We start from the raw sequence: 22,254 nt of genomic DNA on the forward strand, positions 1-22,254 counted from the left end.
CAGTTCAGCTGAGTGAATTAAAGGCATGAAAAAAAAGGTTTTGTATTTATACCTGATTCTGGTTCTCACACCTCAGGTCAAAAGGGTCTTTTTCTCATTGTGGAAGTTCCATGAACCTTTCACTAGCCCTGGAACCCTTCTTAACAAACAGGCAATCAATATTAACTAATTCTATCTGCTTATAAAAGGATTGAAGGGCCATTTACCTGTTCAGACTTGAAACATAGCCCATCAGAAATTTATGCACCTTGACAGCACCTTTAAAGGCTGTAGCAATCAGCAACACATAGCTCACACATTCCCCCAACCAATATTCCATAGTTACTCTAACCTCAGATTCTCAGGACAATTACTCACAGCAGCTATCGATTTAATATTAAAAAATCCTAATGTCAAGACCTAGCTACCATTGAAATAAAAAGATACAATGCAGAAATGATATATATTTGCAAATTGAATTGAAGCTTTTACCTCAGATCTTCACGTTGGTCAGTTAAAAGTGGTGATGTTCCTTATAGAGAAGCAATTGTTAGATCACTGTCCCCATTGTTGATGCTGTTGCCGTTTTTATAAATCATTCAACCAGATTATTACATGTAGAATCCGTGACTATTTCTTTCCACGATCCTTTCTATCCCCTTCAAATTTTGTTAATCATCTTTCTCCTTTCCTGCCAGCTTTCGAATGGGTCCCCATCTCTATTGCCAAACTTCCCAGTGGCAACAGGCCCAGTTTCTATTTCCCCAGCTCCGTGTCTCTCTAACAGCACTTTACACCACCTAACAATTGCTTCCCAATTAGGAACAACCTTTTGCACGTCAGCTGCCATATCCGGCAGCAATATCCAATATCAGATATCTGATAACCAATTGTTTAAATAACGTGTGAACACGGGGGACAAGCTCCCACACTTTCTTTAGTTACAGCAGCCTTTCATCTAATGGTAGCTTTATAAACACTGATGATGCCATAATTTTCATATAGAAAGAAAGAATTAACAGGCATTTATGTAGCAACTCCCATAGTTTAAAACATCACAAAACATTTTACTGCCAATTAAGTGGTTTTGCAGTGTAGTCACTTGGTGTAATGTAGGGAAATGTGGCAGATGATTTGTGTACACAGCAAGGTCCCAGAAGAAGAATCATCAGGTAATCTGTTTTATTGATGTTAGTTGAGGGAACATCAGCCTGGATACTGAAAAGAACTCCCTTGCTCACTTCTGAATTGTGCCATAGAGTCTTTCACATCTAGATGAGATGGTAGGTGGTATCTAGGTTCAACGTCTCATCCAAAGGACAACATTTCCTAAAACACAGCTCTCTTTCAGTGCACTGCTGAAGTGTCTGCCTAGATTATATGCTCAAATGGCTGGAGTGGGGTGATGTCAGCCCTAACTCAGTTGCTAGCACTCTTGCCAGGAGTCAGAAGATTGTGAGTTCAACTCCCACTCCAGGACTTGAGCACAAAAATCCAGGTTGACACTCCAGTGCAGTACTGAAGGAGCCCTGCACTGTCAGCCATGTCGTCTCTCAGATGAGATGTTAAACCAAGGTCCTATCTGCCTTCTCAGGCAGGTGGGTGTACAAGATCCCATTTTCAAAGAGCAAGAAGTTATCCCTGGAGTCATTACAAAAAAAAAGATTAGATCGTTATTATCACTTTGCTGCGTGTGGGAGCTTGCTGTGTGCAGGTTGGCTGCCATGCTTCCTACATCACAACAGTGACTATACCTCATTGAGATGTCCTGTGATTGTGAAAGGCACTATATAAATGCAAGTATTTCTTTCACAAACTCATGACCTTCTGACTCAGAGGTGAGAGTGTCATCTCTCAGTCAAGGCTGACTCACAGCTCATAATAAGAAGTGCATCTGAGAGAGGGAGAACTGGTGTGTCGACCATCATATATTAAAATAATTTCGGAAGAAAATTCAATTCGCCCATTATTTTACCACATACACCGGCCAACAAACAGAGGGCAGCTGCTGCAAAATTGTCCTGCAGAAATTACACACCTTCTTGCTTATTAGCACCAAGTGCTGAGGACATATTGTTAGCATCTGCCAGAGACATTTGAAAAGAACATTATTATTGTCTTGGAAAGTCTTGGGCAATTGCAGCTGAGGAGCAGCCTTCTCTAAAGACTCAGCTAAAACAAAGCCAAGACAGCTCCTGGAGCAAGTTCAGACCGCTGCAAGTGCCAAATGTGCAAAAGATTCATCTTATCGCTTGACTTTGTTTGCTCTTTTCTCTTTTAAATGAACATAGGTAGTGTTCGAAGCAGCTGCATTCTGCAGTATGGAGTTAATTTCCCACTGGCCATGTTGTGACATGCACTCCTGCTACAAAGCGGAGATACTGGGCTGGATTTTTATTACTGATGAACAAACATTGTTAGTCAGTTGTTAGATTTATATTTACTCAAAGACTTTTTATGGGGGTTTGGATGGCAGGTTATGGGGCCCATGTGAACTCTCGTGCATCTCCTTTAGCTTAAAGAATTAAGCAGCACAGAGTCAGAAACAGTTGTTACCAGGTAAAATAGTGAATTGGTCAAACCAGGTACAGCAAACAAAATAAAGAGATGGAAAGAAAAATGAGATTAAAAAAGAGGGAAAGAGAGAGAGAGAGGAAAGAGACAAAGTAGAAGTTAAACAAATGTTATTTACATTTTTTTGAGTCTCCAACAATAATTGAGACTCCACATTTGTAAAACTTAATTCTCAGTGCCAGAAGCGCTTTTGGGGAATAATTATGTCAAAAGGGTAATTAAACTGGAATGGACTGGCCCTAACTATTTTTTTGCCACGTTTAGTCCTGATTCACAACATAAGAACAGCAAATTATTGTTCAGCACTGAAGAAGGGTCACACAGACTCAAAACTTTAACTCCGTTTCTCTTTCCACAGATGCTGTCAGACCTGCTGAGTTTTTCCAGCATTTTCTGTTTTCATTTCAGATTTCCAGCATCTGCAGTATTTTGCTTTTAATTTATTGTTCAATCTAGTTGCAAGGTAAGTCTGATGGTGACCTGCTGTTTAGAGGAAGCACGTGGAGGAACAATAGTATCTTGGACAGCAACTTCCAAATTTCACATTTAATTGCTCGTGTGCACACCAGAAGTTGCCATTGAACTTGCGTGTGAATAGCGGTGAATGCTGTTAGCGTCACTGTTATTTTCACAGCAAAATCTGGCCTATTGTGTAGGTTTGGTGCATAGAGTTGCCAGCTCTAGTCCGACAATGCAAGAGGTATCATTACATGACCTCCTGCCTTCAGCTGCTCCACCCAACCTACCCCAATGCGTTTCTGCCATCAGTTCCCCTACACATCCACCCTTGTGGCCATCGGTCTCTGGCTTGGAACTATAATCGCTGTTTCTTCTCTCCCTCCCTCACAGCATTATGGGGTTACCTACATCACATGCAGGGATCCAACAAGACTCACCACCACCTTCTCAAAGGGATGGGCAATAACAGCTGATCTTGCCAACGATGTTCACATTCCAAGTAGAAATGAAACAAAAATACACAGTTCTGTGTAGCGCTTAAAGCATGTCTATGCCAGGGCCACTGTGCACCAGGAGTGCATTGTGGCCCTGTACTTTGTAACACATGAAACAGCCATGAAGATCATGTAAACCATATTTTCGTAATTCTGGTGATAGAAACAGCACAATCATCTACATTATAATCAGAAAGTGGAGCAAAGCTTTTTCCTCTCGGATTGTTCACACCTCTGTCTGGGAGATTAAATTTTTAATCCCAGAAACTCCAGGAAAATCTGTGAGGGTTGGCAACCCCCCCCCCCCTATTGAGTTATGGATGCCAGGGTTTTATCCCAGTCTGGACCTGAGTTAGCTAATCCTATCTAGAACAGCTGTTGGACTGTCCCAAATGGCCTCAGCTGTTGAGCTAGGACAAGCGGGAGGGGAAATTGGTCCAGGAGTCTGTTTCTCATTGCTCTCTATGGCCCTCCCCACTCTCCCTCTGCAAAATGCACATGAATATTGGGCAGGATTTTGCTTCACTGTGTGACTCCCTACAGTCAAGATGCTGCCAAGGCTCACTGCCTTGAGGAGTGAAGCACCAGAGATCTCCCATGGAACCACACCCCAGACTGAGTCAAAAGCCTGGGGGGGAAGTGGAGAGTAGCCAAAAACCAGTTTTTTTAAAAAAAAATTAAACACTTACTTACTTTGCAGCAGTTACAGGTACTTTCCTGTCAGGTTTCTAAAGGCTAATTTTAAAAATAAACATTACGTTCTGGATAAAAAGGCAGGGTTTTATTGTAATGGTGTGAAATAAGAATTTAAAAAAAAAAAATCTGACTAGACCAAAGGAACAAAATGAGTAAATGAAAATGTCTGTTAAATTGAGGATTTCGGACCTATGCTGTGCCTCAAAAATAAACGATAGTTGAAAATGTCTACTTGACGAGCTCCCTCACCATAGTCTTAGGTACCCAGCTGTGTGTGGCAACCTCTCTGTGTTTCCTGCGGCTGATGGCACAGTCGTAGCTTCCACCGCACTGGGACTGCAAAGCTCCAACCTGGCTCCTTCCAGGATACAAAGAGAGGAGGAATTGTGGCTGTATCTATGCTGCAGCTATTCATCTGAGAATGGCACCTGACTGCCTTCTACAGAAGGTAAATGGGCCTAAATCTGACCAGCACTGAGGTGAAGGTCTGCTTTGATACAGGATCAGGAACTTTATTTTCTCAGTGGCGTAATATCCGTCATTAGATGAGAATGGTGGGTGTATCCCACTTGATTCAAAGATTTTAAAAAAATCCCATACAATGGGTGGAATTTTGTTGAGGTGTCTGCTGCCACTGCCTTTTTTTGGGAAGGCCTGCCAAACCACAAGTGCATCGGGCAGTGTCTCAAGTCCAGCACTGGGCCCTCCCATGGAATCAACACCCGGGGGTGGATGGGGGGAATCTTGCCTACCGAGTGCTGCCGGCCAATCAGAGGCCGGCAGCCCTCGTGCTCAGCAGCGCCACTGAGGAGGCCATGGCTGCTGCTGGAAGGACAGGCACTGGAGTCCCAGGATCATGGGGTTTCGCGGGGTGGGATCGCGAGGAGACATGGGGGTCGGCAATAAGGGCAGGGAGGGTGGATTTAGCGGGCCCGCCCTACTCGATGTCCAGTCCACTGAGTGCCTTTGATCGAAGGACCACTCCCCCCCGCCCCAAAGATGACAAGCTAGCCACAAGCTGTCGTGCACGCTGTATGGGGACAGGCCTACCTGTGGCTGGGTTAATACCAGCGGTGGGGGGGATATGTGATTAGGAGCAGGTGTAGGCCATTCAGGCCCTCAAACCTGCCATTCCAAAAGATCATGGCTGATCCGATTGTGGCCTCAACTCCACTTTCCTGCCTACCCCCTCCCCTCCACCCTGTTAACCTTCGACTCCCTTGTTAATCAAGAATCTATCTACCTTTGCCTCAAAAATTTACATTGACCCTGCCTCCGCTGCCCTCTGGGGAAGAGAGTTCCAAAGATTCATGAGTCTCTGACAGAAAATATTTATTAATTGGCCACTTAATGGCCTCAACAGGCGATGGGACTAGGAAGTTGCCCCTGGGCTTTCCCACCCAGAACTTAATTCTGGCAGAGGTGGGAAGCTGGTGAGGTTCAGATATGGCACCATCCCACCTAACTGCACATCCTTCCCATTGCCAAGCTCACCACCAGTGAAAGCAGAAGATTCCGCTCAAAGTTTCAGCAGTGCACAGATTATCCAATGGATCTTTATAATGTGGCTTCACACCAGGCTAAGGGTTATAATGTCAACAGTCAAAAGCAGACAGCTGCAGGCAATCTCTTGTCAGGGATCTCATGCTGTTTAATTCCAGTAAGTTTGGGCCAAAACTTGGCCCTTGGGTTTACAAGAATACTTTTCACATTGACGTTCATGCAGTAAATGTCAGCAGTGGCTCAATGAATGTCACTCCTGCCTCTGAGTCAGAGGTTGTGGATTCAAGCTCCACTCCAGGGACTTGAGCATGTAATCTAGGCTGACACTCCCAGTGAAGCGACGGTGGAGTGCTGCGCTGTTGCGGGTGCCGTCTTTTGGATGAGACATTAAACCAAGGCCCTGTTTGCCCTCTCAGGTGGGTGCAAACCCCCCAGCGTCCTGGGCTACTGGACATAGTGTGGTCATTATCGCATTGTCGTTTGTGGGAGCTTGCTGTGTGAAAATTGGCTGCCATGTTTCCTACATTACAACAGCGACTACATTTCAAAAAGTATTTCATTGACTGTAAAGTGCTTCAAGAGAAGCAATGGGATGAAAACCGCGGTAGAAATGTAAATTCTTTCCCCCTTTATTGGCCGCCGGTAAGCCAGATAACGTTACAATTGTTCTCTTGTTTTGCCTATTGGGATTGTCTGTTGGGGTACGGGGATTAACGCATCACCTATTGGCAGAAATGGAAGGCACATTCTGTGAGGCTTATTGGACACCAATTCGCCAAACGCGGAAAAGTTCTCGCAACAGGAGCGCAAATTCGTAAAAGCTTAATTGCAAAGCGAAAAGAACAAAACCTTACGTTCGGTTTTAAGTGAGACTTTGACTCCCAGTGGGAGGAAAGAGACAGTTCAGGGGACATTTCAAACCTCCTTTTAAAATGTGAAGCAGCATTACTAATGAATAACTGGACAGATAAGTTGGGGGGGGGTGGTGGTGGGGGTGAAACAGTTGAATCAGCGATTGAGGCGCCTCTCTCTCTGTCTGTCTGTCTCCACTTACCGAGGAGCAAGAGTTTGAGTTCTCTCTTCCGCTTCTGTTTCTGTTGTTTTAATGCCTTGTTGATTTTCTTGTTGATGTCAAGTGCCACTTTCTCATCCTCCGACAGGCAACACGAACAGGGGCAGCACGGTAAACAACGCCAAGACGCAGCCATACTCGGTGGGAAAGTCCTTCAGTGCTCACACATGCAGTTGAAACCGGCCAAAGACCGCGTGAAACTTCTGCGAAACTCGCCCAACACCTCAAGGGGAAACTTCCCTTAAACCTAACTCAAGCCACCGACCTGTCACAGATCAGACCTGGGGTGCGTTTATCCCTCCTTCAAATCTATCCGTCGCCAGTCCCAGCTTTACTCCTAAAATGAATCCGAGCATTAAAAAAAAGGGGGCAAGGGGCTGGGGGGGTTGGAAAATAAAAGAAATTATCTCCTTCAAAAATCGCGGATTGGAAGAAAACCGCACGAGTTTCACATGATCTAAAGAGCCAAGAATCTGTGACACGCCCACTCTGAAATCATTATTTAATTTGTGGTTGCATGAATGAATGCTATGAGCTTATATGCAGGCCAGCAACTGCCTGACAAATGTATTGTTTGGAAACATGGAAAACAGCAACTCAGGAGTGACATTACAGTGCAGTGGAAGTCGATGCTAACAGAGCTCAGTCAAAAATGAACAAGCCAATAAGAGTACATTCGACTTTTCACAAGTTTTGAAGGTCCACTAACTCGTTGGTTAAACAGTATTAAAACTGGGTGAGAAGCTATACGTTTTTTTTAAATGGGGTTTTTTTTTGGTTATGTGTCCAAATTCAATGTCACCAGTTTGCTAAATTTGGTGGTCCCATCGTGGAATATTTTGCTGTAGCTCATTCATCGTGATCCCGCGGCAATAAAATAGCCAAAGTAACGGACATATAATCGATTTCAGTGTGCTCCCGTCCTCACACTGAGATAGATGCTAGAGAACTCTTAGGAAGATGTGTGTGTGTGTGTGTGAGGAGGAGAGGGGGAAGCAAGGGAGGTGGAGAGGGAAGGAAGGTGAATGGACCAGGGGAAAAGAGGTAGGGAGAGAAGAGGGAGGGGAGGATGAAGGATGAGGGGAGGATGGGTAGGAAGAGGTGGTGAGGGACAGGAAAGAAGGGAGGAGAAAGAGTGGGAGGACAGGAGAATGGGAAGAAAGGAGAAAGGGGGAGAGACGAGGAGGAGGAAGGTAGGGTCATCGAACAGATGCTCCATCTGTGCCTGTTGAGAGGGATGTTGGAGATTTTGGGAAACTACGGAAGAAAAGGGGTGATTTCTCCGAGTGCTGTGATTCACATCTCCCAGTATCGTTAAAAAGCAGATGAACTGGTCTTTTTTTCCATTGTTCATTCACAGGATGTGGGCATCGCTGGCAAGGCCAGCATGTGTTGCCCATCCCTAATTGCTCTTGGACTGCGTGGCTGCTGGGCCATTTCAGGGCGGATGTGGGTTTAGAGTCAGATGTGGGCTAGGCCAGGCAAATACAGCAGATTTCCTTCTCTAAAGGACATTAGTGAACCAGATGGGTTTGTACAACAATCGATGGTAGTTGTCAAAGTCACATTTACTGAAACAACTTTCAGTTCCAGATTTTTATTAATTGAATTCAAATTCCAGCAGCTATCTTGGTGGGATTCAAGCCCCAGATCGTTAGCCTGACCCTCTGGATTACTAGTCCAGTGACCTTACCAGTACACCACCCGTCTCCCCATACCTCATTGTTGTTTATCTCATTGTCATTTATGGGATATTACTGGTTCAAAACATTTCTCTGGAAAGACAGCAATTGGACTCCAAAAGTGAATCCATTGTGTGAAAGGGCATGGAGACACTTTGTTGAAATTGTTGCAGGCTGGCCTTTTCCCCTAAAATGCTTCTCATGTTTATAGCTACAGTTCCCAAAACACAATTTATGAACTGAAACTTGCATCTTTATTCTCTATCTTGTATGAGTTGCTTACAGCCTAATAATTGTTTAGAATCACAGTGACCCACCAGAGAACCCATTGGATGTCCATCACACACTAGGTAAACACTCCCATAGCAGCAGACCACCCCAGCCATACTAAAAGCACTTGTGTAGACTTATAATTAAGTCAGTTGACATATGATTTAGTCAGTCTGTTCGCAACCTTGGTGTCACATTTGATCCTAAAAAGATGAGCTACCGAGCTCATATTCATGCCATTTTTAAGGCCGCCTCCATAACATTGCCCAAGTTCACCCCAGTCTCAGCTCATCTGCTGCTGAAACCCTCTTTCAAGCCTTCATTACCTCTAGACTTGACTATTCCAATGCTCTCTTGGCTGGTCTCCCACGTTTTACCCTTCATAAACATGAGGTCATCCTAAACTTTACTGCCAGTGTCTTAACTCACACCAAATCCTGTTCCACTATCATCCATGTGCTCACCGAATTGTGTCTTGATGTTAGAGTTCTCATCATTGTTTTCAAGTCCCTCCAGGGCCTCACCCCTCCATATCTCTCTAATCTCCCCCAGCCCCACAGCCTGCCAAGATACCTACACTCTTCTATCCTTGCCTCTTGAGCACCCCTGATTTAAGTCACTCCACCATTGGTGGACACACATTCAGTTGCCCAAGTCCCAAGTTCTGGAATTCCCTCCCTTCACCTCTTCACCTCACTTTCTTCCTTTAAGACACTCCTTAAAAATTATATCTTTAACCAAGCTTTTGTTCATCTACCCTAATACCACCACCTGGAAGTTCCCCTCCAAGCCACTCACCATCCTGACTTGGAAATATATCGCCGTTCCTTCTCTGTCGCTAGGTCAAAATCCTGGAACTCCCTCCCGAACAGCACTGTGGGTATACCTACACCACATGGCCTGCAGCAGTTCAAGAAGGCAGCTCACCCCAACCTTCTCAAGGGCAATTAGGGATAAGCAATAAAAATGCTGGCCTAGCCAGCGATGCCCACACCCTGTGAAAGAATGTTTAAAAAACAGTGTCCATGATAATGGATGGCAGGATTAATTGAATAACAAGAGTGATGAGGGAACAGAAGGTGATTGTGAGACCAATGCAGAGACCACAGCCTGGGTCCAGAAGAAGTGTACATATCTGCAGCAGAATCACAGAGGAGGAAGGGAGCAAGGAAAATGTGGCAAAGGGGAGAGGGCTCCCATGGCCTGGGATTGTGGGTGAAGAAAGCCAGGCAGACACACTCCTGTGCTGATTGTGAACTGAAAGGTGTTCGCCAGCCCAAACACCAGCTCACACCTCCTCCACACAAGTAAAGTTTCCCTCTCAGATTTTCCAGTGTTTTGCTTTTTAACTGAGTAGAGCATCCTAACAAAAAAGCACCTTCCGCCACCATGCTAACAAGAGGTCAAGGTGAATTTGTTAACGAAAAAGTAATTGGATGGAAGCAATTATCATGAAACTAATCTCATATCAGTGTTCAGATGGCAAATGACAGTTCAAGCCTCTCTACCGTTACTGATGACATCATCTGAGCTCATTGAAGGGACGTTCATACAATTTCTCAACCATTAATCCTGAAATGCTCTGCCTGTTATTTTCAAGGGTTAACTGTAGGTTATCACACAACAGATCTGGAGTAGTTACTTAACCACTGCTAAATTAAAAGGAAAGTCTCCAAGAAGAACTTTTTATTCAAACCATTTCCCTCTATTATATTCAGAGTAAATATATTGATTTGCCGTGGCATTCTGGAAAAGGTATTGATTTATTTTCACCATGGGGACATGCCACATTAGCCTGCGGGCTGCTCCCACAACATTACTGATAGACAGCAACTATGTCCATTCCTGAATAGTGTCATTGATTGCAACGGAGACTATGACTGCACATTAGCTTGTGAGTTGACCCCGATCCTCTCCAGCTGACTCTATAAAAAGATACGATGTATATGCAACATCAAGAGAAAATGCTATGGGGCTTTTTAAAAACATTTCTTCCCTCCTTTTTCCAAGAATTTGTGCTATCCATTCTACATCCTTGCCTGAAGACCTTGACTCCTGTCTGGAGAACAGTTCCACTCAAAACTCCACTTTCTCACCTAAGGAACCATTCTTAATATGTGAATACCAGCAAAGTATTCCATTTTAGGAATTCGACTGATGAGTTTGAAGCTATTCTCTTGCAACTTTGACACAAACATACTATGAAAGAGTTGCTAGCAGCCATCATGAGCAGAAGTCTTGACCAGTAAATGTTCTTCACTAATCCAAGTTTGACGAGGACAATTGTATTAATTTTACAGCAATTCTGTCAAAAATTCATTAACTTAGCACAACCTAGTGATTAAAGATGAAGCCTTTCTCTTCTATATTTCACAGCTGTCCATTGGCTGAAGCAGCTGGGAGGAATTTGCCAAGATATAAATTTTATTTGGAAGAAGTGTCCCCTGGACTTCCTTCTGCATTGTATACCCAACAACAACACCATGCCACACCCATTGCATGCAGTGTTGCCAAATTACTTAATGAGAATATTGCTGGGTTGGTTGTTCTCAAATGTCCATTATTACTTATTGCATATTTCATAGGGTGTCTTTAGTGAGCTTTAGCCTGACTCTGTGCCAAGCCATTCAGAACTGGGCTCCACACTGTTGGTACGTAATATTCACACTACAGACCAAGAACATTCTATTACTGTAGTTTGACTTACAATCTGTTGTTGGTGACTGAGAAGTTCTGTCTTCAGAGAATAAATTTCTGAAGTAACAACACAAAATATATTTTGATATGAAATTAACTTCAAAAGAACCTGATACGTTTTCTGCTTTGTGATAGATCTGGTCAGCCTGACATCTAAAAATATTTATCATGATACATGGCACTTCTTCAATCTTTTTAATGTGCTAGCACTGGCATTCTGGAGTTGGATAAATACCTTATTGAGAATGGGACTCATCGTTATAAGGACTGGAAGCAATGAATGGCAGTAGTTTTCTGCCATGGGATTGTTTTATGAGACACAAGTTAGAACTTCGCAGATCCTGTTTCACACACTCTTATTACAGAAGCATGTTGTGTATTTTTCAGGGTACACTGTGGAATATATTAATATGGAGAGACTAGAGAATCTTGGACTGTTCTCCTTAGAGCAGAGAAGGCTAAGGGAAGATTTGATAGAGGTGTTCAAATTCGTGAAGAGTTTTGATGAAGCAAATATGGAGAAGCTTTCCAATTCTAGAAGGGTCTGTAATCAGACAACATATTAAAGATACTTGATAAAAGAGACAGAGGTGAGTTGAGGAGAATTATTATAACCTGAAATGTACTGCCTGGTGTAAATAGATTCAATAGTAACTTTAAAAAGAGCATAAATATCAGAAGGGGACAAAATTGCAGGGCTATGGGGATAGAGCAGGGGGTGGGAATAATTACATAGCTCTTTCAAAGAGCTGGCACAGGCACAAATTACCTCTTTCTGTGCTGTAAGATTCTATGATTCAAATAAGAACCATGATCCATTGTGCAAGATATCATAGGCCAGGATTTCCTGGTTGGTGAGTGGAGGGGGTGGGGGGGGCCTGCTTGCCGATTCATAAAATGACGCATGATGACGTTGGGCGGAATTCCCGACATCACCCCGCCCCATTTAAACTTTCCAGTGGGCGGGGGCTGAGCAGAATCAGCTGCGCACCCACCGACCTGTCAACGGCCAATTGAGGCCATTGACAAAGTCGTTAAAGTAATTACTGGACCTGCCCGTCCAACCTTAAGGTTGGCGGGAGCCCTGGCGGGCATTGGAAAAAGCACAAAACCTCATCCACAGGTGGTGATGAGATTTCATATAGGTTTTAAAAAATGTAATTAAAGTGTATTTAGAAGTGATGGACATGTCCCAACTCATGCAACAGTGTCACATGAGGGGACATGTCAGGGTAATTTTTCTTTCTCATTTTTAAGATTTTTTATTGTGGAGCCGATCTCCCTGAGGCAGCACTTAGCCTCTGGGAGATGAGTGCACTCTTTCACGCGGATGTGTGAAATGGCACACTCCCGGCTGAGGGAAACCCGCGCCCCACCATCGCCCCCCCCACCCACCCCCCCCTCCACCCCCCCCTGCCCCGCACCCACCCCGGCCCACAAGGAGCACTTCCTTGCGGACGTCATGCTGGATGGGGCTTAATTGGCCCACCCATGTAAAATGGCAGCGTGCCTCTGTTCAAGGGCGCCAATCGGAGGCACGCCTCTGCATAATGCCCACTCCTAAACCTCCCCCCAACGGGGGGAAAATTCTGCCCATAAGTTTGAAATATAGTAGAAATAAGAAGTAACAAGAAAGGAAGAAACTTTGTTTTTGCTAAAGTGAAGGGTTTGATTTTATGTGAATTTCCTTCAATGGAAGCATGTTAAGCAGCACGCTGAATCAGAGTTAATGCTGGGCAACATGGAAAGATTTAGACATAGATCAGATGAGGGAGGGACACAGGAACATGTTATGGGGCCATTGGTAAAGAGGCATCAGGCTATTAAGTTGCTTGCTGTCCATGATATGGGCACCGGTTAGGATATCATATTGACTGTGCAAATGGGATGTCACATTTCCTACATTGCTCCAGTGACTACACTTCAAAAATACCTCAGTGGCTGTAAGGTGCTTTGGGACACCCTGAGGTCATGAAAGTCTTTCTTTTTATTTGATCTGTAAGTGCTTGATGCTGATTCTGGATAGAGACAGCAGCAAATGTTCCATTCCACCAGCAGCCATCCGTCACGTTGCATGGAATCCTACACCTCCATATCAGCAGCAATCTGTTACTGTTCTGTAAACCTCATGGTGAAAGGAATGTCAAAGGCAAACTGTAAGTGAACTTTATAAAAGTTCCTCACCACAGATAAACATAATCAGTGTCTTTTTGATCACCCTGACTTGTCACTGGACGAACCAACATTTGAAAAAGAGCACCTTATCAACTGGCAGGAATAACTGGGAGCAGAGGAAAACTGAGAAAAAGATAGGGCAGATGGAACTACATGAAGAGTTATAAAAGTTCCAAAGGGGTGATGCAGTATCGGGGCTTCACTCTAGGTACATTGTGGGCCTATCCAATAAATGACCAGAATCTTTGCTGCAAATCATCACACAATGGAGGTTAACTGTGGGATCAGAAGTCTAAAGCAGCACATCAACTGCATATAATTACAATTTATGTTCAAATCCCACAAGACATAGCCATTAAATATCCAATTGTTTTTAGATCTGCATTACAAAAATTGAACTTACTCAAAACCTACCAGAAGAACAACTTCAACACCAACTTGCATTTATAAAGCTCCTTTAATGTACTAAAAGACCCCAAGATGCTTCAGAGGTTATCAAGCAAAATCTGATTCTTAGACCTGAGGGTTTATTAGGTCAGATGACCAATAACTTGGTCAAAACGGTAGGTTTTAAGGAGCGTTTTAAAGGATGGAAGTGAAGTAGAGAGGCAGAGAGGTTCATTGAGGGAATTCCAGAGATTAGGGCCGAGACAACTGAAGGCACTGCTGCTAATTGCGGAGCGATTAAAATCAGGGATGGGAAAGGGGCCAAGTTCGGAGAAGTGCAGATATCTTCGAGGGTTTTAGGGCTGGAGGACTTAGAGAGGAGGGACTCTATGCAGCGATTTGATAACAAGGATGAACATTTTTTAAATAGAAATGGTCAATGGAGACTAGCGAGCACAGGGTGATGGGTGAATTGGACTTGTTGCGAGTTAGGAAAAGAGGGTTTCCCTGCCAGACGCCTTAAAACCAGCTAAAACTAATGCAGGTTCTTTCCGACCATCCTGAACTCAAATCAATAGAATAAGTGGAATGCCCACTTGATAAAGACGTCAGCAAAGTCATTCGCTCTGTTGTTATTTTAATACGTCAACATGAATTTCAGCAACCCTCAGGCAGAGAGTGCAGTTCAATCCTGACAGTGACAAGTTAATTAGAGTATAGCATCTCCTCTTTTTTAAGGAATGTCTCTTCTGTCATTATGAAAAAATAATTATAATTGTTCAGTATAAGCCAATGGTGTGGTACTCCCAGGATAAGAGTTATGTCTCCTCTAATGCTGTAAATGGGTAAATCAGCTGCCGGATATTTTTAATCTAATATAATTTAGTGATGAGCGACAAAGGTTGGCCTTTACTGACGGTCACAAACCATGTAAGCATTTTCTAAAAATTATAATGGATAGTGGAGAATTTTATGAATGTATGCCTCCCATGCATATTGGGGAATTGGTAGAATATGGCCAATAATGTTCCCTCATGTACATGCTTTTTCCAGATGGAAACACTCATAACCCCTGCCTTTTGTGTATTATAATGCAATACAATAATGAGGAGCCCACCTATAATTTATTGATGTTCACAGCCTGGGCCCCCACAGCCTTCCAATAGATTTAACAAACTCATTATATAATGCTCATAGATCATGTTTCCCCTTCTGAACCAATGATGTCAAGGGACGGGAAAAATATGTGACCAAATGTAAGAAGTTGTTCTTTTCTCAAGCTCCTTAACGGCTTTGCCCCATAAACTGAACAGAATGTGTCAGGGCTTGCACCTGATTTTCATATTTGAACCTCATGTGAAGTCTTTAAGAGTCATCAGTGCTTCCCATATGTCTTCATAATGGCCTACGTAAGGCCTATACTTATCAGGTGTGTCAATACATTTAACGTACTAAATGTTATGTGTTTAGTCATGCTGATGTTCGCTCTGTTTTTTTTTACTCAGTAAATTTTTCGAACATCCTCAGTGTTATTATATTAGCAAAACAGGAACACCAAGGTAGAAAAGAGTAGGAGAGAAGTTGAGGTAAATCTTAATTGGGGTTTTATAAGAAAGAGGAATGAAGAATGTGCAATTTTATGGTACCTTTCATGCCTTCATCATGTCCCAAAACACTTTACAGCCAATGAAACACTTATCAGATGTATCACTGTTGTAATATGGGGAGACACGGCAGCCAACTTGCGCACAGCAAGATCCCACAAAAAGGCAATGAGATAAGTGTAAATGATGTTCATGTGATGTTGGCTATTGGCCAGAACACTAGAGAACTTTCCTGTTTTTCTTTGAATTGTGCCCGGGGACAGTTTAGCGGCCTTGGTTTATTGACTCATCTGAGGATGTCACTTCCTTCAGTCCAACGCCCCTTCAGTATTGCTCCATGGCTCAGTGATCACACCTGAAAAGCCTGTAGTGTGCAAAAGCAAGATAAACCTGAGAGAAGTGAGTTCCACGTTTTTGAGACCTTGGAAAGGACTATATTGCAGGAAGTGTCAATGCAATGTTCTCAACCCAGAAGAGAAACTGAAGGCACCCTTCAATATTTTTTTACAGATCCATTCATGGGATGCGGGCATCGCTGGCTAGGCCAGCACTTATTGCCCGTCTCCAGGCAGGATTGAAGAGCCACCCCCATTGCTGTGGCTCTGAGGTCACACATAGGCCAGACCAGGATATTAGTGAACCAGATGGATTTTGACAACAATCAGCAATGGTTTCATGGTCATCATCAGACTTTTGATTCCAGGGGCAGAATTTTGCCCTTGTTGGGCAGGATTGACGGGGCCGGGTGAGAGTGGTCAGGAAGCTGCCCGCGATCGGAGCCGGACCGCGATTTCACACTGGTGGCCCAATTAAGGCCCACCCAGCGTGAACGCCCGGCTGGAGAACTTCTGAGAAGGGCCGGGCGGGGGCGGGGGCGGGGGTGGGGGCGGAGCCTGTTGTCCGCCGGGTCCAATGGTGAGCTGGCAGCCGGCAGTCCCAGGGAGGCTGCCCGCATCGGATTTGCAAGCAGCGACGTGGCTGCAAACAAGGATGCAGAGACCAAGCGGGAGGTGAGGATGGCTGGGCACTCAGCCCCCCCCTCCCCCCCCCATTTATCCGACGAGTGCCTCACCGCCCTCCTGGAGGAGCTGGCTGCCAGAAGGGACGCCCTTGTCCCCAAAGATGGGAGGAGGAGGCTACCACACCTCACCAAGAGGGCATGGGAGGAGGTGGCAGCCCAATTGAGCATCCACAATGAGGTGCGGTGCGCCTGAGTGCAGTGCTGGAAGTGCTTCAATAACCCGCTGCACTCAGGAAGGCTGAGTACCACGTTGGCATGGCTCAGTGTGTTGAATTGTCTTGGGCTGGTCATCTTCCCATGGAGCTCAGGGGTGTTAGAGTCTGTGTGCCAACTGTCAATCACGCCGGAGCTGGCCAAGGGGGTGACAGGTTGTCTTGCAACTCCATGGGGCCATGACTTGGATATGTCCTGCAAGGTGCCCCTCAGCTGGGGTTGGTCAGGCTGCAGTGGCGCTGCTGGTAGAGAGTGCGCTAATCAATGCCCCTCTGTCCTTTCGGGAGGTGACATCGCATAATAATATTGAGAAGTGGCAGATGGGCTGAGGACCCCCACCACTCCTCATCCTCTCCCATTACAAGCAGGAGGCCTTGGAGCTCGAGAGGCGCCATGAACCTCGGTCAAGTAGCCGCAGTGAGGCAGGGGTGTCAGACGAAGGTAAGAGTGCAATGCACTGAGGTGAGAGTTTCGGCTTGTGCAATCATTCTAGTGTAGTCTCTTCGTGGATGGGAGCCTCGAATCTGGAGTCCCCATTGATCATTGAAAGACGATGGCACCATGATGCAGATCTCCATTGTCTCACCAGGTTGCCTGGCATGCACAGTGACAGTGTGATGACTTTAACTAATGACATGTCCTTCTTCTCCCTTTTAGGTTCACCAGCAGGCATTCGCTCTTCGGACCCTGAAGGACCACGCCTGACACCGGAGGACCACCATGCTCCCCAAGCACCTGCATCAAACCCACTCCCTGGACCAGGCACCAACGCAAATCCCAGCACCTTGGTGGGTATTAGTTCATCAGCTAGTATCTCAGTGCACAGCGGTGAGGGCATTTCACACTCGCTTGAGGTGCAGGCAGAGGCAGAGAGTGCCCAGGGCGCCAGCAGTCAGAGGAATGCTGGAGACCAGGATGATGCTCAGTCAAAGGCTGATGATGGGCCTCTGGAGTCATCCATTAGGCAGCAGATGCTGGATATCCAGCGGAGTGTGCAGAAGGATCTGGCAGAGATCCAAGAGGATACACATACCATGGTCTCCATTGTGGAGGAGTCCCTGTGCAGCATGAGTAATGCAATGACCCTCATGGCTGAGTGCACTGCCTCCTCCATGGAGATAGTGGCGACTCTCAAGGAGGGGCAGCTCCAGGGACAGAATCAGGGATTCCTGGGGTTTCACTCGGACCTACAAGCCCTCACACAGGCACTGACCTCAGCTGGTCAATGTGCATGTGTGAGGTGGATGGAGCACCGAATATCCCAGCTAGGTGTCCGTCCATCAGTGGTGAGCAGAGGTCCAGAGTGACCGAACGTTGGCGCAGGAGCTGCCTGTCGTCTCTGCGGGCTACTCTCAGGGCGCTCTGGATATTGGCAGCAGCTCCTCCGCCCCTCTGCCAGTGACCATCGCATCTGATGAGGCTGTGGTGACTGGGGAGATGCCAGCTGTGGCACTGGCCGCTCCCTCCCAGGAGGACCCAGCACAGGCTCCACTGGCCAGAGGACGACCACCAAGGACATCAAAGCCAACAGGACAGCAGAGTCACCAATGCCGGTGCCAGCGAGGGGGGAACACCTAGATGTAGCACCCATAAACATAAGTTTAAAGCATCTTAAGCACAAGAGGGGCTGGTCATGGGTGATCTTTTGTTCGTCCGTTTTGTTTTTTGTTAATGGTGTGACTACCAACACCAGATATTGTTCCATTCAATACTACGTGAGTTCCAACATTAAATTACATTTGCTTTTCTGTTTTGGCCTGAGTATGCTTCATTTGTTTTGTAGGCGCAAGGTAGGCCAGTATGTAATTCTGGATGTGGGTGGCTCGCAACTTTATTGCACAGGCAATGAGTGTATCTTGGGGACCAAGAAAAGGGTCATTTCTGTGATCCAGGATGGAAGCGGGCAGCCCTGGCAAGAGGTGCTAGTCCTTATTCGGTAGTCTAGTTGGATCAAGGCATCCCTGGTGTCCCTGCCTCCCTGGAGGTTACCGAGGTATGGCTCCACAACCTCAGCGTTCTCCTCACCAGGCCAGCCAGGCTGAGCGAGCCAGAAGCTTTGCAGCGATTGCTGGGGAACCCAGCCTGGCTGGCCTCATCCATACGGAAATGAATCAAAGTCAATACCCACCTGAACAGAGCTCCTGTCACCAGCCTGACACAACTGTGGACAGCTGATTGGGAGACTCCACACAGAACCCCCACTGACCCCTGGGAAGAGCTGGAGGCATAGATGTTGAGGGTCACTGTGACCTTCAGAGCCACTGGCATGGGGCATCCACCCACACAGTCGGAGCTGATCTCAAGCCCGATCATCAGACAATTGGAGATCACAGTATCCCTGGAGAGGAGGAGCCTCCTTCAGCATTGCACGTCGGACGTATTGGAGTAGCTGCATCACCAGCAGTAAACCCTGGCAGCAGGATAGTGGCATCTTCTGTGGCCCCTTCCGCCTTGGACTACCTGCTGGCCCTGCACCCCTTATGCCTGCACCTCTCCTCCCACAGGTCACTCCCCTGGAAGCTGCATTGGGACATGTGGCCTCCTCTCCCTTCAGCTCCTCTCTTCCTCCTCAGAGGAAGTGCCTCCAGCGGAGACCACAATTCCCATTACCAGGGAAAGGGAAGGGAAAACAGTTTGATACCCGGAAGGGGCCACACAGTCCATCTCCTCATGGGGCCTGGAGGAGACCAGTGAGTCCAGAAATGGAGCCTGGAAATGCTAAGAATGAAGCCTCAGTCAGAGATTAAGCTATCAAGTACCAATAAGTCACCAGCAGCAAGTTATTTCCAGAACTCCTCACTACTCACATTGACAATGCTGCTGACCCTTCTAATCCCACCCGTGGATGAGGTTTTGCAAATTGTAGGCTGGCCCTTGTCAATTGGGTTGTCAAGGGCCTTAATTGGCCTCTTAATGAATGGCGGGCACGACTCCAACTCCCGCGTGCACCCGCCGACCGAAATATCACGTGAGTGCACAGTGACGTCAGGATGCTCGCCCAACGTCATCACGCGTCATTTTACGCTCATTCTGGTGGGGGTGGGGGGAGGAGGGGTGAGCGCCCACGTGATGAGCAAAAAGTCCTGCCCCAGACACCAGATTTTACCATCTGCTGGGGTGGGATTCGAACCCGGGCCCTAGGTTTCTGAAATATTGGTCAAGTAACAATACCACTGTGGCCCGTCTCCCCCAAGATGAAGATATCCAAAACAATCTCAGTTTTGCTTTGTTACCATCAGTTCATTAAGGGAAAGATAATGGCACTTATTTGAGAAAGTTGAGTCATTTCATTCATTTTCTTTCATCCAGATTTGTTCCAGTCGCCTGAACATTATCCCCACTTTATTTTGGAAACTTTGCAAGAAAGGAGGGAGAGAAAAACCAGGGAACTTCAGGATTTCTGTGCTTAGCCTGACATCAATTGTCGGGAAAATGCTGGAATCTATTATTAAGGAAGTCTTAACAATGCACTTAGAAATAGTATGATCAAAGCCAACAAAGCTTTTAGAAAGTGAAACCACCTTTGACAAACTTATTGGGCAGAATTTTCTGCCTGTCGGGTGGGCCCAACCCAATCTCTGGCGGGCGGGGAGCCAATCCCTGCCAGCGAAGCGGGCCCCGCTGCCATTTTACGTGGGCGGGCCAATTAAAGCCCTGCCAGCGTGACATCTGACGGGAAGCGCTATGCACTCCCTGTGCAGGCGGGGAGGGAATCCCTGAAAGCGAGAGTGTGTTCTTTCACACATGCACACGGAAGAGCGCACTCACCTCCCTGAGGCTAAGTGCAGCCTCAGGGAGATCGCTTGCACTTTGAAAAATGTTAAAAATAGAAAAAAAAAACTCCCTAACATGTTCATAATTTGCTTTTCTTCATTTTCTTCTGTGCAGAGCCAATTCCCGGCCTGAAGACATGAAAATGGACGAACTTTCCTGGCTGGCACACGCGCGGAAATCCTGAGGCCAAACCACAACTCCTATTTAAAGTTATGTTTCATCATAAAATCAGGCTGTTGTAACGTTTACTGTTTTACTGTGCTTTCATGTGGCATTTGAATCTGTTGTTTTTGACATAGACCACATTTGTAGGCATATCAGGATACCATAGAGATGCTTTCGTGTGGGAATGGGCCCTCCTCGACTATCATAAACATTCCACTTAACACAAAGTTGTGGGCAGATCCCCTGGGATTCGACTCATCGGGATTTTCCTATGGTAGGGTGGATAAAGAAGAACCAGTAGGTGTAGCCAAACTTGGATTTCCGAAAAGCATTCAACAAGATGCTACACGAAAGGTTAACACACAAGGTAATGGCTCATGGAGTTGGGGATAATATATTAGCATGGATACAGGATTGGTTAATGGACTGGAAACAGAGTAGGATAAACAGAGTATTTTTGAATTGGCTGTAACTACTGGATGCTGCACGGATCCGTGCTGAGGCCGCAGCTATTTACAATCTACACCACTTAGCTGAAGATATCGAGAGTAATGTGTCAAAGTTTGCCGACGATACAAAGCTAGATGGGAATGACCAGAGAGGCTGCAAAGAGATACAGCCAGGTTAAGTGAGCGGGCAACAAGATGGCAGATGGAGTATAATGTGGGAAAGTGTGAAGTTATTCACTTTGGTAGTAAGATTAGAAAAGCAGAATAGTTTTTAAAAAGTGTGAAACTTGTAAATGTTGATTTCATAAGAGACAAGGGTGTGCTTGTACGAGGGACACAGAAAGTTAGCATGCAGATACAGCCAGCAATTTGGAAGCAAAATTGTGTGTTGGTCTTTATTGCAAGGGGATGGGTGTACAGGAATAAGGAAATCTTGGTACAATTGTAGAGGACTTTGATGAGACCAAACCTGGAATACTGTACTCAGTTTTGGTTTCCATATTTGAGGAAAAATATACTTGCACTCAAGGTGGTACCGTAGTGGTTTAATAGACTGGTTCCTGGGATGACAGTGTTGTCCGATGATGACAGGTTGAGAAAACTGGGCCTATACTCTTTGGAATTTAGAAAAATGAGAGGTGATCTCATCGAAACATATAAGGTTTTGAAGATGCTTGACAAGATAGAAACTGAGAGCTTGTTTCCCATGGCTGGGGACTCTAACACAGTGTCAGGATAAGGGGTTGATTACTTAGGACTGGGATGAGGAGAAATTTCTTCACTTAAAGGGTTGTGAACCTTTGGAATTCTCTACTCCGGAGGTTTGTTGATTCTCTATTATTGAATATAGTTAAGGCTGAGATAGACAGAAGGGATATGGGGAACAGAGAGGAAAGTGGGGTTGAGGCAGAACATCAGCCTTGATGGTATTGATTGGCGGAGCAGGCTTGAGAGGTCGTAGGGTAAACTCCTGCTCCTAAATTTTACATTTTTGTATATCTTGCAAACTCTCAACATGGCTCCTGCCACATCACGGCACC

At 45.7% G+C, this 22,254-nt stretch overlaps 1 protein-coding gene and 1 long non-coding RNA gene across 7 annotated transcripts in view; one reads left to right on the forward strand and one right to left on the reverse strand.

The window, feature by feature from the left end:
- Nucleotides 1-6,913, reverse strand: part of LOC121286971 (guanine nucleotide-binding protein subunit alpha-11-like) — a 91,594-nt gene extending 84,681 nt beyond the window's left edge. For 2 of the 4 annotated variants that reach the window (XM_041204336.1, XM_041204339.1), the window contains exon 1: nucleotides 472-717. Coding sequence is in view for 1 of the 4 variants with exons in the window: in XM_041204335.1 (XP_041060269.1) it covers nucleotides 6,760-6,913 (154 nt within the window). In the remaining 3 variants the exon portion in view is untranslated. Of the gene's footprint in view, nucleotides 1-471; nucleotides 718-6,759 lie in introns of those variants that run through there. The other 2 variants (XM_041204335.1, XM_041204337.1) reach the window with 2 other exon arrangements.
- LOC121286972 lies at nucleotides 6,128-21,295 on the forward strand. Of its 3 annotated transcripts, none has more exons than XR_005945132.1 (5): nucleotides 6,128-6,347; nucleotides 6,866-7,513; nucleotides 11,814-12,016; nucleotides 17,484-17,614; nucleotides 20,715-21,295. It is a non-coding gene; the product is annotated as an uncharacterized LOC121286972 (long non-coding RNA). The 3 variants fall into 3 exon arrangements; XR_005945133.1 differs by having other exon boundaries at nucleotides 6,866-7,063; XR_005945131.1 differs by lacking the exon at nucleotides 11,814-12,016.
- Nucleotides 21,296-22,254: the final 959 nt, after the last annotated feature.

This window comes from Carcharodon carcharias, chromosome 14 (assembly GCF_017639515.1).
Source record: "Carcharodon carcharias isolate sCarCar2 chromosome 14, sCarCar2.pri, whole genome shotgun sequence".
NCBI classification, from domain to species: domain Eukaryota; kingdom Metazoa; phylum Chordata; class Chondrichthyes; order Lamniformes; family Lamnidae; genus Carcharodon; species Carcharodon carcharias.